This window comes from Elgaria multicarinata, chromosome 8 (genome assembly GCF_023053635.1).
Source record: "Elgaria multicarinata webbii isolate HBS135686 ecotype San Diego chromosome 8, rElgMul1.1.pri, whole genome shotgun sequence".
NCBI lineage: Eukaryota > Metazoa > Chordata > Lepidosauria > Squamata > Anguidae > Elgaria > Elgaria multicarinata.
The window spans coordinates 91,995,321-92,011,904 of record NC_086178.1 but is presented as its reverse complement, the minus strand read 5'-3'; the positions used below and the strand labels follow the sequence as shown (position 1 = coordinate 92,011,904).

Sequence of the window (16,584 nt, the reverse complement as noted above, 5' to 3'; positions counted from 1 at the left end):
ACAGTACAGAAAATGGTGGGGGATGATGAAAAGGTCATACGTTCCCCTATCCTTGATTTACAAGATTAGTAGACTGCCCTGTCTATTGAAGAGTAGTAAAACTACTCTTCAATACAAACCTATGATTCCTCAAGTCAGAATTTCAAACCAAAGAACTGTGTGGTCAACTACCATTCATTCTCATTTTTGGATATGCCCTGGGAGAACAATAGAAAGGATAGCTAAACAGAACATTAAAACGCTAAGGTCTGCTTAATCCCTTGAGCTCACTGGCCTCCTTTGACAATGCTGGTTACAAAGCATTTCCTCAGACAAGTCCCTCAAACTTGACCAGGCAGCTTCCACACAGTCAATCCTATTCACTTCCCGCTCAGGACTATCATTCTTAGTAGTGTGTTTCCTATCGTCATACTATACAGCGAGGTGCACAGCTGTGTTGAAAAAAAAATATCAAATGCCTGTCTCTTTTGGGATTTGGACTAATTTGTAAACAGAATACAACACTGAGGGAAATGTTAAGATTGCATGATCAGCCAATGGAAACAGTTGCAGCTCTATTTTCACACTGTTCTGCTGCGGGTTGTAATCCCCAAGAGAGAGGACAAGAAGTGGTTTCAGAATCGGGCTCTCTCCCCGGAAGCAATGCTCTCAGTGGCCTGGAGTCTGAGTAGAGCTGGAGGGAAGAAAGAAACCGGGCAGGAGCAAGAAAGAAAGCAGGATGGAAGGTAACAGCAAAGAAGGGATGTCAGAACCACGTCTACGAAGTTATAACTAGGGGTGTGCACGGACTCCCCGCTCCGCCCCGCGGGCTGATCCGAAAATTTCGGATCGGCCCGCTCCGCTCCGCCCATACTCCGCTCCTCTTCGCTGCGGAGCTCCGGCTCCGAATCGGAGCTCCGCAGTGGAGGGGAGTGGCACCAGGTAAGGCCGGGAGAGGAGGGCGGGGGGGGGGGGTTTACCGGGCACTGCCGCCCCCCGCTCCGCTTCTAATTCGCCGGTCCGATTAGAAGCGGAGCACATCCCTAGTTATAACCAGTTGTTCAACTTCCTGACAATAAGATCTGTACAACAATGGAACATTCTACCTACACAGAAAATGGGTTCTCCATCTCTGGAGGTTTTTAAGATGAGGCTGGACAGCCACCTCTCATAGATGGTTTAATTGGTTTTCTTGCACATTGCACAGGGTTGGACTAGATGATCCTTGTGGTCCCTTGCCACTCCACAATTCCATGATTCTATGAAATGCGTAGTAGCCAAAGCCAGGAGCTGTTGAAGGCGTTCAGGGCATTCAGCAAGAGTTCTGCTGCACTGTGGCTCAGAGGCAAAAGAAATGACCACCCAATTTGCTGGTTCAATATCAGCAAATTCTAGCACAGTATTCTTAATCTCCAGTTGCCCATGCTTTTATATGACAAGACAGATAAGTTTGGACAGGCACGCACCAGAATAGTCGCCAAAGTCTAATTAACATCGCCTCTGGAACTATCTATTTATACATACGCGCTCTATGACTCTTTGTTGAGCAGGAAGAGGACGCAGAATAAAAGCCATCCATCTTGAACTTAAAAAAAGGAGGGCAGACTTTGGTGCCTTGGTGTTCTAAGAGACTGAATGTGCGGAGATGGCCCCTGGTCCCTGAACTGAGACACTCTCTTCTATAGGTTCATTTTGGCAGCAAACAGCTCATAGCTTTTGCTGATTAGGGAACAAAGCACTATCAACTGCTGAGCGGCCACCCAAGCAATTATGCTTGCTGCCTGTCAGGCCAAGTCATATTTCTCTCTCTCCTTCTCCCGACTATGCTGGCTCTCATCTTTAAAATCGCCTTGCTCCATAAAGTTTATTTATGTCAAAAACTTTTGGCCTTGGATTCAACCTCTCCAAAGTTCTGCAGATAAATCTGCCCAAGCAGGACCCCGCAACGTCTGGGGCAGAACTTGGCAGCAATCTAGAGAAAACATCACAATCCCAACGAAATCCATAGTACATATAGGTGCTTAATTTTTTCCTGGATTGTGACCAAGATTTGTACTCGGTGAGAGCGTGTAGGTCTGAGTGTAAGCAGATTTTTTGCCATCTTCAAGAAGTTACAGGGAGGTCTGGTCCCATCACTTCTTCCAGGAGATTTATTCCAGACACAGCAACAGGCTGTTGTTTGCATTGCTAACCCTGGGTTCTTCTCCTTTCCTTTCTCTCTCTTCCACTCTTTCCTGATTTTCTAGATTTCCTGCACCACTGTACACCACAGTAACAGGTTCCTTCTTTCTGAAGGGGTATATCTGGAGGGGAACTAAGAGGATTTTTATAGTGCAATCATATCTGCATTACATTTAACATTGTGTGCAGTCCTATATCCTGGGATCGTCCCGGGATTGTTACTGTGCATCCAAATGCCACACAGGGGATCCCGGGAGCAGGCAAGGATGATCCCTCCATTTCCCTGGGTGTAGAAAGGGCCATAGTAAAATGAAGGAGTAGTAACTGGGAATTTACAGAGACTAAAGTACACCCTTTTTATAGAGAGGATTTGTAAACGATTGCCAACATACATCAGGGAACACCCATGTCTGGCTTCCATCACTAGTTACTACTGAAGTAATTTCCCCTACATCTGATTCCAAGGTGCAAGGACCACTACTAAGCCGTTTTGGGCTTAGAGTGAATATTTATGATTTACAGCCAGTAAGGGTGGATCCTGGCTGGGGCATGCTGGTAATTGTAGGGTGTTTTTTTTCTGTCTAAACATGCTTAGGATTGCACCATAAGGGAAACTACCTCACAGCCCCCCCCCCTCCTGTGTGTCTATAACATTTACTCCCGTGTCAATATTCTTCACTTATACGTAGCCCTTCCAGGTCTTTGCTCTACGTGCTTCTAATCTCAAGCCAGATGGTTGGGGGGAAAACAATGGGAAAGGAGAGGAAAGCATCAGAAGGGAGTTATGTGACTCAGCGGCTGAGCCCCAAGCTTCACAAGGAGAGAGAGGGCTTTGAAGTGGGACTTGGAGGGAGAGGCAGAGGTAGCGCCATGTAAGGCAGGGGTGGGAGACATGTGGCCTTCCAGATTTCTGGCCTATGATCCCCATCCACCCTGGTTAGCATAACCAATTGTGAGGGATGATGGGAGTTGTAGTCAAAAACATCTGGCCACCCCCAACATAAGCATTGGAGGTCTCAGCCATAAGAGAGAATAGGCAAAGACACTTAAACGAACAAGAGGAATTGGGGTGTCTGAGAATGGCAGAAATGGAAGAGTGGTATTTACTCAACCATCTTTATCACCCCTTTATTTGATTTTCAAGCTGTGTTACAGAAGAAACAAAACTATCACCACTTAAACTAATACAGACAAAATGTTTTAAATATTCTGCACTGGATACTTGTCATGCAGAGCAAAGTACACCAGGCTTTCCTAACCTGGTGCCCTTCAGATGTTTTGGACTTTAGCTCCCTTCAGCGCTAGCCAACATAACCAATGGTGAAGAATCCTGGGATCTGTAGTCCAAAACAGCTGAAGGCCAACAGGTTGGGAAAGGCTGAAGTATGCCTATTATGCCCATAACGAGTGCTCATTTGCATTGATTGTCACCCAGTGCAGCCACTGATGGCAAAACAAGAACAGGGGTGTGATAGGAAGACCCTTTGCTCTGGCAAAACAACAACACACCCTCCACAGTGTTAATGCTGTGCATGTATTACAGGCCAATGGGTTAGAAATAATAAACAATTACTAGTAACAGTAAGGAAATGGGAAAGTACTCGGCCAATGCTTATTCTGGGGGGGGGGGGGAAACAAAAACAAAACATTTCTGTCTCTCTCTAATATAGGAATGGAGAAACTCTATTTTAAAAAAATTCCCACTGAAACCTCTTTTCATTTATTTTTTAAATGAAAGCTGGGCATTCAGGGAAAGATTCTGCTATATCACTGAGCAGGGCAGACTCATGCCCCCCTCTTTCTTCTGGTGGCTACAAGTCTTCGGCTATGGGGAGGTATATAAATGTAATAAATAAATAAATAAATAAATTATTTGAACCAGAACAGAACTGAAAACCATTGATGTGTTGTAACTACTGAATATGAAATAGAACAGTTTTGTCTTTATCCTTTTTAAAACAATTTGCTTTGCAAGGCCCATCAGGCCTGGCGGTGTGCACATTGGTTTATCCCCAGCTCAGTCTTCAAGGTTTGTTTCAGCTGCACTCCCCTCCCTGTAGGCCTCAGAGCTGCAGGAAGATGATCCTCCGGAGAATAGTTTCGTCAGGGCTTTCTTGATCCCAAGGAGGAACAAAAGCTCACAACAGACTAAACTCAACCCAACTCAACCCAACCCTCGAAGGCCATGAAATGGAGACTTACGGTGACTTTTGGGTTCGTTTACAAATCTTTTATCTGTGAGGGAAAACAAAGTTAAAAAAAAAAACAATGGTGAAAAAATGAGGATGTTGACAATGAAGATGGTAATAAAAATGCAATAAATAAATAAATAAATAAATAAATAAATAATAAAAGAAAACAAAGGCCAGATTGGCAGCCCTGGAAAACCAAGGGGAAAGGGTATGGTTGAAAATGTACGCGTGATGGCACAATTCATACAGAAGCTGCATGCAGGATGAAGCCTTTATAAACTGAACTTGAGGGGTGAGTAAAAGGCTCATGCAATGGCTCACACAATCGGCACCTGCCTTGAGGTGTCTGCCCACAACACCACCAGGATGTCTGTGAAATGTCATGGATGCAACCTTAAACCTGGCCTGGGATGCTGAGCTATTGGATGCAAGGACACAAGAGCAGCCCAATAGGAATTCAGGTGGCCATGTGACCTACTTTACAGAGGGCAGTCCTCTATTTGAAGGACTGTCCAGTCCAAGGTCTATATTGCTGTACCTGTTCCAAGGCTACCTAGGCGCAGTTATGCAAATTGGGTTGTTATTTTAAGGAAACAAAATCCAAAATCCAAACCTGCAATTCTGGGAGGAGGAAGCATGTATGAATGAGAAATGTGTGAACAATAACAAAAAACAAAAGAAAACAAAACCAGAGCTGAAATGTAAGAATTAAGCTCTCGGGGGGGGGGGGGGGAAAGAATGCCCCAACCTCCCCATTGCCTGACTGTTTCAATGCTGCCTCTGATTTCCTCGCACTTTTTTCTCTCTCATTATGATTCTTTTTAACACTGTTTTCAACCTGGCATGACTTTTAATGGTGACCTCAGAACGTTGGTTGTGCTTTCTGCTGTTGACAATGAAGCCAATGGAGATTATTTTTTCTTTTCCTAACCCCTGTACAGGGGAGGGTGTGTGTGTGTGTGTGTGTGTGTGTGTGTGTGTGTGTGTGTGTGTGTGTGTGTGTGAATTTTGGGAAGCAAACAGCTGGTAGGGGGATAGGTTTAAACACATTAAAAGATGAACTCAGTGCTGAAAGAAGTCATGTTCATATTTTTTTAACCTCCTGCACCAATACATATTAAAAACTTTATAAGGCACCCTTCTCCAACCTGGCACCCTCCAAATGTGTTGGAATGCAAATCCTAGCATCCCCAGCCCCCCATATCTGGAGGGTGCCAGGTTGGGGAAGGTTGCTGGGAAAGACTCTGGAAGTCCACCGGCACCCCAACACCAGTGGGTGAAGTCATAATCTGGGGGTGGTAATATGGATCCAGCTTAGAGGCCGTGGCCAGTCCAAGGGCTGCTATTTGGCTTTCTCCTCGGCGCCTTTTGCCTGCTAAGCGTTAACCATCCGCAGCCGTCTGGCCTGGTGTGCAGCTTGGATTTGCCTGCAAACTGCACACAACCTCAGCTGTCACAAGGCCTTAATTTTCTCCAGCGATAAGCTTCTCCAGAGCCAGGAGCTACTGAGGGGCGGGATGCTTCCCCCACGTTTTTTTTTTTTTGGGGGGGGGGGGAAATCACATCTTTGTATATCAGAAATCACATCTCTGTATATCAGTATATGACTCCCTCCTCCTCTTCCTCCTGCTCTGCTGAATGCCAGCATGGATCAATCCAGAGATTTAATTTGAGATGACACTGGAGCAGTCGTACAGCAGGGGCATGAGGAAGGACAACAGTGCATTGGCGGGGTGTGTGTGTACGGGAAGGGCAGAATTCAGGCAGCTAAATAAAGTCAGGCAAAACAAACAGCCAGTCAAGTAGCACCTTAGAAACCAAAATGTCAACAGCAGGTGGCAGCACAGACACAATGATGAAAAAATGGAATAAGAGACTTGAAACGTTCCCTCATAAAAATGGGTATTATTGTAGCAAGATTTGATTTTCTGCTTATTCAGGTCATTTGTTCGGATCCTGCAAAGGGAGCAGTAAACATACCAGTTCTCTTGCTTTCCCAACCTTACCTAAATCTTAAGGGCTGAAGGGTTAAGACCGAATACCTTTTGCCGTTTATACAAATAGGCTAAACGTTAACCGTCACTTGCCTGTTGCCTTCCTGTGACAACCGCCCTACTACCACTTCACCAATTGGCTGAGTTACTGTGATGTCACAGAATGTTCATAAAGGAACAAACCGATTAGATGGAAGATGTCAGCAACAGAATACTGACGAACAGCATCCTTCTCTGAGCTAAGTCAAAGGTCCTACAGGACCAAAGGGCAGAAGGAGCTGTATCTGCTGGCAAGAAGAGTCAGGCAAAGGGTCTTTGCAGGCTGCAGGGTGTGAGCTAGGGGAGCAGCAATGCCAATGAAAAGCGTGTCTTGATCTGAACCACCCAGCCAAATATTTGGCTGCTGGTGTGTAGAGGTTTATTCTTGAGCCTTTAACCTGGGAGCTGAAGCACAGATAACTTCATACGCTAAGCAGGGGCAGAGGTGGGGAATCCGGGGATGAAGATTTAAATAGTCATAAGTGCAATGACACATCGGTAGTGCTTAAATCTAGAAGCACAGCCCTTCAACCCTCGTCAGTATCAGGGGAAAGGGGCAGGTCCTCCGAACCCAAGAGGTGCAGGGTGAAGTTTGGGCTGGAGGCAGGCTCAGGATGAAATTACCCAGGAGGGCTGTTGTGCATTGGACATAAAACAGCAGAAGGGTGAAACTTCTTGTTACGGCTGCAATGGCCCTTTGGTTCTATTTGCAGTTCTAATGTAAGACTGTCTCATATGGGAAAGTCCGGCTGCAGATCTAACCACTTCCAACCCACTATGAGAGTGCTGAGGGAGACCTGCGCCTTTAAAGGGTTCATGCAGTGCTCGATTCCTAAACTTGCGACATGCCAGGGGTTTAAGCCTGCCCATTGGACACACCTTCTGATGTAAAAGCCCAGTTTTCCTAGACTCAGATGATGTTGCACACACAGGGTAGTGATGGCGAAGGAGGCAAAGGCTGGTGGTGGTCATGCAGGACTGAGGCAAGTGCACTCTGCACATGTTTAAAGACGCTTCATGGGGTCCAAGGCTGAGCCCTGGTACTGCAACGCCAGGGTCCCTCCCTCTCTCATATGAAAAGGGCTCGCCTTTCCATAGTTACACTCTTTGATCTCGAGAAAAGAGAAGGTACCCTGCCTTCATGGTTTCTGAATGACAGCATGTTAACGCTTCAAGGACCGTTCTCCCATTTACTTTCAGAACATTCACATTCAAGACTAGGAATCAAACCTCAGCAAAGGAAGGCCAGTGAAAACTAACCTTCACCATACACTTCTGAAAATAGTTCTCTTGATGTTTTTTCTCCTTCTTAGTCTTTTTCTTTTTTGCTGGTATCACAAAGAGGGAAGGTCTCCAGGAGATCATACAGAACATCCCTCTAAATGAAAGCTTCCAGCCTACCGAACAACCTACCTATTTTTCGAGTATCGCAGACTTCTACATCAGTCGTCAGCAGTCTTTCAAGTCAGCTTAGACAGTGGTACAATTGGAACCCATTGAGACTGGCTAAAACAGCCTTCCCCAACCTGGTGCCTTCCAGATGTTGTGGATTTCAGCTCCCATCAGTCCTAGCCTGCATGGCGAATGGTCAGGAATCCCAGGAGATGTCATCCAAAATGTCTAGAGGACACCAGGTTGGGGAAGCCTGGGCTATACTGTAAGCATTCACAGCCCAATCCAGAAGTAGCTAGTTACCACTTGAATTCAGTGGGAGTCACTCACAAGTATGTGTACATAAGATTTCAGCTGCAGTCTGGAATCCCCATGCATCTGCCAGACCTGGAAAAGGCTGGTGCCAATCAAAGTCAGATGGAACGGGCTGTTTTACACATTACAGGTTTCCTGCTGAGTGTACATCCGAGAGCAAGTGGGAGGATTCCTATCAACCCGGGGGCTGAATTCCACTTTGGAGAAGCTTTCAGGGGCCACATTCCAGTGTGGGCGGGGCTAAAGGCAAAAGGGGCAGGGCCAAAAAAATCAAACAATACTAGCCTATTTTCGTTTCAAGCTCTTGTAAGCCTTAGGGAAGGCAGTTCAACCTTTCAGAATGGGGGTGGGGGGGGGGGGAGGGAGAATACACAAAAGCAATTGGAAACCACCAAGCAATTGGTGGACAATCAGCAATTTGGGCGGGGGGGAGGGAATCCCAGAAGGCCATATTATGGCTGTAGGAGGGCCAGCTTTGGCCCACGGGCCTGAGGTTCCCCACGCCTGCTCAAGAGGGAGCTGCAGCCAATCACTGCTCTGTGACCCAATATGATGCCTATCTGCAAGCTTGCTTAACCATCTTAGGGCTACACATTTTTAAAAATGTGTTGTAGTGGACAAAGAATGTATCTCGTCCAATATTAGATTTGGATAAGGAACCAAAGGGGCACAGTTGGGCGTTTCCCCTCTACCATAGATAAGCCAGCACTGGGATCATTCTTCACCAGTGTCTGCATGATGTCTCACAAATAATAGTAGGGGGAGGGGGACCCTAAGTCATACGGCGCAGCCTAGCTAGGTGTTGGGTTTTGACGCGCCTTCCCTTCCCCTCTCCCCCATATCCGTCACAGCAAGTTGACTCACTTTGCATACAGAGCCCGTCGGTGCAGTTTTTGGAGTCGAGCAGCACTCCGCTGCAGTCTTTGCCTCCATTTTTGGGAGAAGGGGCCGTGCATTCTCTGCTCCTCCAGTGCGTGCACTCCGTGCTACAGGCTGACCACTTGCTCCACTCGGTCCAGGCTCCGTCTACTGCATTCCGCAAAGAAGACAATCAAGCACAAAGAGAGGAAGCCAATCAGGGACCCAGAGGCACAAGTGGGGGGGGGGGGGGCAGAAGGAGAGGAAAGCAATTTGTGGTTGAACTGACTTACTAACTACTGAAATGAGCAGAGAGTTGGGTTGCCTCCGCTAAATAAACTATTAGCACCGCTGAGCCTAACCAAATAAAAAAATAGAACGTTTCTATTGGACAGCCAAACTCAATCATGACAAATTTCAAGGTCTCCCAAATATATGCCTAGGAAGGAAACTCTCCGCCAAAACAGACAGCGATCCCATTGGTCAAGCAGTAAAATAGGAGGGGGCATACAGCCAGTTTGCTCTGAGGGCAAAGAGGCGGAATGACTTTCCCTAAGACCACAAGGAGCAACAAAAAAGCTTGTGTTCCATCTGTGTGAACTGCCTTTTCCCTTGGGAATCTGCCCAAGTCCTCAAAGACCTGCTATTTGTCCCATCATCACTAGATGTACAGGAAACAGCTGTAAGAGACAGGGCATTTTTGCTAGCGGGCCCAAAACTTTGGAATGTCTTCCTTATTTTCTTGAGTTCAGGCAGTTTTTGAACATTTATCTGTTCAAAATGGCTTTTTACATCTAGGAATCTGCTGTTTAAGGACTGGTCATGCATGCTTTTTTGTATTATAAATTGTTTTAATTGGTTATTGTTAATATTGTTTTACTGTATTTTTGTTGTCGGCTGCTTTGAATATACGTGTACATATAAAAACAGGATTGAATTCATTTTCATCATCGTGCATAACAGTGGTGGGGAATGTCTGATCTTCCAGATGTTATTGGACTGCAGCTCCCATTAGCTCCAGTCAGTATTGGGCAATTAAAAACATTTTCATATTCGTCTCCTTCAGATGATTTAATCTGAACCGGATACTTCCCAGCTCCTGTCAGCTTTCCCCCAGGGTTGAGTTTAAAAGCTGCTCTGTCCCCATTTTTATGTCTAGTGCCAGCAGCCTGGTTCCATTTTGGTTTAAGTGTAGCCCAACCCTCTTGTGCAGGCCCAGCTTGTCCCAAAACGTTTCCCAGGGCCTAACAAATGTGAACCTCTCCTCCCTGTACCACGCATTGAGACTGAAATCTCTTGATAGCAAACCAACTTCCCTGCCCAAGTTCAGGGCATGAAAATAGAAACCTTTCCATATTAATACTCAGAGTTCAAATTCTAAATTTGTATCAGAGTTATTCTTACTTCCTCCAATTAGGAAGAAGGCTTTTTCAGGAAGGTATATCTACTATTATTCCCTTTATTTCTGATGTTCAGGTGTGAGTGCCGATGCTTATGTAGCCAAAATGGCACCACCCACACACAAGCCAGTGTGGTGTAGAGGCTAGAGTGTTGGACTGGAAGTGGGGAGATCCAGGTTCTAGTCCCCACTCGGGCATCGAAGCTCACTGGGTGACTTTGAGCCAGTCAGACTCTCAGCCCAACCTACTGCACAGGCTTGTTGTGAGGATACATGGAGAGGAGGAGGATTATGTACGCCGCCTTGGGTTCCTTGGAGGAAAAAAGGCAGGATATAAACGTAATAAAAAAATAAATAAAAAATAAAGAGGGAAATATCAGCAGGTTTGGGGGAAACCCAAAGTTTGCAGACATACAAAAACAAACAAACAAACAACCTTTTAGGGAGAAAAACACCCTAAAGGGGAACCCTCCCTCCAAAAGACAAAAAAACCAGAACACCAGGCCAATGAAGACCAAAAATGCTCAAAGGGCATGAGATGCTGTCTGTCTGACTCATCGGGAGAAAAGAAAGAAAACTGGTGGGTGACGGGGGAGGGTTGGAGTGGAATGAAGTATCCTGACGAAAAGGCTGCTTGAAAACTGAACCAGAGCACCTCAGCCTGTCCCCTTTGGAGTCCCACTCGTCTCTCAGAGTTCTCATTCGTAATTCCATTGGGGAAACGTAATTCCCACTCAAGTGGAAACTACCCAGTGTGAGAGAAGCAAGTACAGCATTCAGGTAAGGGGTGTGATAAGGAGCGTCTGTCTGAGGCGCGCTTACCTGGGCACATCGTAGTACAGGCAAGCTTCTGGAAAGACTGCCCATCACAAACGGAGCCACCGTTGAGAGGCGCCGGATTGGTGCAGGACCGGGTGCGCTTCTGCCATCCACGACCGCAGCGGTTGCTGCATGGGGACCATTCCGACCAGGTAGACCAACCACCGTTCACTATGAGCCGGGAAGGAGATGGAAACAAATATTTTGAAATTAAAGGAGTTTAAAAGCCTAGGAAAGGCAGCTGAGAGGGTTGTGCTAGCATCTCACTACCAACAGGGGCTAGATCTACACTACTGCTTTATAACCCTCCTCCTCCTCCTTCTCAGTAGAAGAACCTCAATGCTGCACGTTTCCCATTACCAATCCAGAATTGTGAATGTGTCTCTATTAGAACACAATTTAGGCAAACAGGAAAAAAAACGTGTATCCATTTTTATGAACTGCCCAGAGAGCTTTGGCAATTGGGCGGTGCAGAAATGTAATAAATGAAATTAAGAAACAAACAAAAATAAATCCACTGGATTATCAAACAGGAGGACTACGTTGTAAGGACTCTGAAGTTGCAGTTGTGTGCACACTTACACTTGTGTGCAAGTCCCATTAAACGGTGGGGTTTCCTTCTGGATAAACATGGTTAGGATCAGGTTATTTGCATTTAAAATGGCTGTTTTCATTATACGCATAGCAGCGACAAAATTTTTAAGGTTTTTTTTTTAACAGCATGTTGCAGCAAACATCATCTTCTCACGTGAATGCAATGTTTGGATAAGCCCCGGAGTTCTCGCCGACAAAATGTCCGTACCATAGACAATGACCGTGGCTGTGGTGCTCCGCCGTCTGGCAACAATGTTCTTGGCCACACAGGTGTAGTTGGCCGTGTCGGAGAGTCTAGCCTGCTTGATGATGAGGTTGTGGTCAATGGTGATCAGGAAGTTGGTGTCCCGGGTTGAGTCAATGACATCCTCATTCCTTAGCCACTCCACCTGGAGGGAGAAATATATGGGGAAAAGAAAAGGTATGGGTGAGGGAAGGTTTGGTAGAAGTGTTGGGACAGGGAGAAAACAAAGCGATGAGGAGGAGGCAGGTCTAGAACTACAACTGTCAATTCGTTTTTTGAACAGTTAACAGACTCCCCCCCCCCCCCCCAGGAAACCATTTGCCACCTGGATCTGAGACGTCTGTTAGACAGCTGTGTTGCACGGAACGAGTACGTGGTGGGGTGTTCCTTTGGCATATATATATATATATATATATATATATATATGGTGCAGTAGGCACGTAATCACTCGTTTCATGCTGCTGCACACAATATACTACATGGAGGTAATCGTTCAGTAGGTATGAACCAGCCTTATTTATGAAGTAGCCTAAAACTTGTAACATTCAACACATTTTGTCATTAAAAAAGCTGACCGATTGCCACCGCGGGATGTGCCCTCATGCCATAATGCACCTGGGTTTTGCTCATTGTTCGTGAAACGACAGACTTCCTTACACATAACCATTCTATTTTTAATTCTGTTCCCATCTGCCATTCCAGCTGGATCTGGAATGGCCCAGTTCACCCACCTCACTGTTTGTTAGCAAAGTAAGAAGGCCGGGAACGGAACAGAATTAATTTATTTGTTATGTTTATATCCTGCCCTGGCTTCTTCAAAGTTGCTGAGACCAACAGTTTCAACCAGATAACACCCCTGTGAAGTAAGCTAAGCCGAGATGCCCAATGGCCAACTTTCGGCCTGCTCTATACTTGCAGCACAATAAGGCGGTGAAGTTCTGAGGTGGTGGAATGGATTATAGCACTTCAGGCTGTGGGTGGCGCTTGCAATTTTTAAATGCTTCTTTACTGAAAAACACACACACTGCAAGTAGAAAACTAGCTCAGCAAGAAGTGGGCTGGGCTAGACCTTTTCTCCCTGGTGCATTTGTGATTTCAATTTTTAAATGGCCAGTAAGCGGGGTGGAGGGTGGGTAGGTTGTTTCTCCCCCCCCCTAAAATGGGAGAGCATTCAAAAATATCATTCCCCATCTGTACCTTGAAGAGGTAAAATCCATCCTACCTCCTCATTCTATGGCATGTGTAGACCAGGTTTCCATCTGCCAGTGACAGATAGTGCAACTGGAGAAGCCCTGAAAAGCATATGCCTGCTTCTCCATTGGTACTGCCTCATAGTAGTGGCACTGTGTGTTAGATCTGGGTTCGGGTTCTGCCAGGTCCAAGTCATCAATCAGATTCTTTTGGTTACCAAGATGAAACAAGCCACGTGTGCAAAAAGAGACAATTTATGGATAGAAAATGGATGCAGAATATATGCATGCAAAGAAAGTTCAGATCTCCTTCCAGCTAATCAAGTACTCATAGCTGGCTGATAGACAGAAGCTGTGCCTGTGAGCCACAGAAGTTCTCCAGGCTGAACTTGCCCCCTGAAGCAAGACCAAAGCATGAAGTCTGTGTGTTGGATTTTATAGGCTCCTCTGCTAGATACCTCTCTCTCTCTCTCTCTCTCTCTCAGAAGTGGACAGGCTACATCCCTCCCCACTCTCAGAAGGAACGGGTGGGGGGATCCCTCTCACAGGTTCCCAAAGCACCTCAGCTTGGGAAAATAATTGCCTTTCTAGTGCCTGGTTAGGAGTGAAAACCTCCCAGCTCATCTTGAGATCAGACTCTATGAGAAAAGGGTGACATAACTGTGAAAGGCCCATCCCAGGGAATGAGGCCTGCTCTTGTCATCTAAAGCCTGCTAAAATCTACTCACTGTGTTGGGCTACACAGGTCTCTTACCAACATTTTGGAACTCTGTGAAGTCCATATTTCTGCTCATTAACAAACTCACATTGCCCACATGCATCATAGATTGATCGCGCAGGAGCCTTCACACCAATGATGCTGTCACATGTCACAGGCACCTAGCGGGGTTGTGAGGGCCAGGGGTTTTCCAAATCTAAGCCAACGTCCAGCCATTAAAGCCTGTTGGCTGTTTTCACAGAGATCACTGGGTTTTATTTATTTATTTATTGCATTTCTATACCACCCAGTAGCCGAAGTTCTAAGGTGTCAAAGGGCTTGAGCCCATCACGTCAGGAAAAGTCTACGGATGTTGGCATCTCCTGGTTCTAGCAGCTCTCCACCCCCCTCCCTAGAAAATCATTCATTCTCTGCTTGCTTTAGCTACATTCTGCCAGGGGCTAATGGCTGATCAGCCCATGTGGGAGGGAGGGAAGGCTGGGTTGAACAGGTGTTGAGGTTAAGTACGTTATTAGGTGTCAGAATAACAGATCCGCTGCCTAAAATAAACACTTCTGCTGAATAATGAAAGCAGACGGCCTCAGCGTGGGGCAATCCATCACGGCCCCAATCCATCTTCAAGAGGCGACTCATTTACCTCGCTGCGCTCGTTTTCTGGCTATAAACCGGCCGTCTGCTGAAGTGCCAAAGCTCGCAGCTGGAACTTTTACAGCACTTGCCTGGAACAATGGGGCAGATGAGCGTGTGGCTGGGAGGCGTGCGGAACGGGGAGTGGGCGGCCGGGCAGATATTTTAGGAGAGGCAGTAGTGCCCCGTGATTTATTAATGGGCCGCAATGGGAAAAATTGCATCCTTGCCTACAATTATTCACCTTCATGATGTGCCTTCGGGGAAGGCACAGATGTGTCCAGCTGTGGGAGGAAGGCAGGAAGTTTCTGGTTACCAACTGCCAGCAAATTTTGGGGAGGGAAATAGATATCTCAGCAAGTAAAATCCATAAAACAAATCTGCACGGCTGATTAAAAAAGAAAGAAAAGGCAGGAGACAAGATATTTCGGGAGGTTTTTAAGCACTTATTCTAGCATCTGCCTTGGGGAAGAAGAAAATAAGAGGGCAAAAGCCACTGCTGAAGGAAAAGCAACAGCCTAACCCATCGTTCCCCAACCCAGTGCCCTCCAGATGTGTTGGACTGCTGAGAAGGGCACGCGCAAAGGGGCCCTTAATCACAGCAACACAGAACACTTCTGGGGTGTGATCCTGCTCGACCCAATTTTGTGTCCTCCTCACCAGTGACTCCTCTCTTTGTTTGCCTCAAGCCTCTACCTCTGTTCACCACCTCTCCTGCTCCCAACCTCCACCTTGATCCTTTGAAATGACCCTTCGGACGTTACCTTTTTGTCTCTCTATGGAACCATTTGTTTGCGCGCTTACATTGGGCTTGGGCCTGTATTTTTAAATGTATTGCATTTTTATTCTGCCCTTCTTCCAAGTCCTCTCCCATACTGGGCCCATTCAGAAGACACCTTAAACCATAACTTTAACCACAGTGAATAAGGCTTTTTGCTTTATTCACCATGGTTAAAGCCATGGTTTAAGGTGTCTTCTGAACACAACCTGGCTTCCTGGCTTAGCCACCATGGTTAAAGCCACGGTTTAAGGTGTCTTCTGAACACAGCCTGGCTTCCTGGCTTAGCCACCATGGTTAAAGCCATGGTTTAAGGTGTCTTCTGAATGGGGCCATTGTATCCTCACAACAACCCTGTGAGGTAGGAAAGAGACACACACAGAGAGAGACACTGGCTCAAGGTCATGCTGTGAGATTCATGGCTTAGGGATTCAAACACATGATTCTCCAGTCCTAGTCTGACACTTTGTACACAGACTTACACTTCTGCTGGGCCCCAGAAATGTAATGGCTGTGCCCACCTACTTTTGGCCCTGTGCAGAGTTTAGCAGGGCCTGTGCTGGTAGAAGTTTCAGATCTGGTTCCTTATGCTGGTCACATGGAAGGGGTGCTGAGGGCAGGATGGATTTATGGTTCCACCTTGCAGTAGGAGGTGCAGAGCAAGATGAACTTTGGCTCCAACACTACTTGGAAAGCAGCCACTATATTGTCTTTTTAAAATATAATTGTTTTAACGTGGTGTTTTTATTCTGCTGTTCACCGCTCTGAAATCTTCGGATGTGGAGCGGTATACAAATATTGTAAACAAAAATAAATAAAATACTCCAGGGCCCTAGGAGGCCAAGAAGAGTGCCCAGTGGCTTTTTGCATGGGCAGCCTTTTCTCTTAATGGGTCCTAGAGGCATCGCATGCTGTCCAGGAAGATGCACGCATCCATACATGTCCTGGCAGTTCCAGCTACGCACTTTAGCCATGGTCGGCACCACCCATTTTAAGGGGAGACGGCACCAGTCTGAAGCAACCTCTTCAAAAACAAGCTTCAGCTGACTGCCCAACTCAATCGGTGCTGAAGAGCAGAGCTTACTGCTGCTGCAATTCCTCTTCCGAAGCACTGGCGAAAAGCAGCAAGAGGCAGACCAGGTTTTTCACAAAGCGGGGCAAACCTCCTTACCCATAGGAAGGGAAGGTCTTCCATTAAAGCTTGTGGGTGGCTTGAAAATGGGAGGACAAATCGGAAGAGGACGGCAGCTGCCTGGCCTTTGCGT

At 46.4% G+C, this 16,584-nt stretch overlaps 1 protein-coding gene across 1 annotated transcript in view; it reads right to left on the bottom strand.

Moving 5' to 3' along the window:
• The window catches only part of UNC5B (unc-5 netrin receptor B), a 199,560-nt gene that overhangs the window by 18,001 nt on the left and 164,975 nt on the right, over positions 1 to 16,584 (bottom strand). Inside the window, exons 5-8 of the mRNA XM_063133010.1 lie at positions 11,971 to 12,151; positions 11,172 to 11,339; positions 8,957 to 9,121; positions 4,363 to 4,395 (exon numbers count right to left, since the gene is read on the bottom strand). Of these exons, the coding sequence (XP_062989080.1) occupies positions 4,363 to 4,395; positions 8,957 to 9,121; positions 11,172 to 11,339; positions 11,971 to 12,151 (547 nt within the window). The remainder of the gene's footprint in view (positions 1 to 4,362; positions 4,396 to 8,956; positions 9,122 to 11,171; positions 11,340 to 11,970; positions 12,152 to 16,584) is intronic.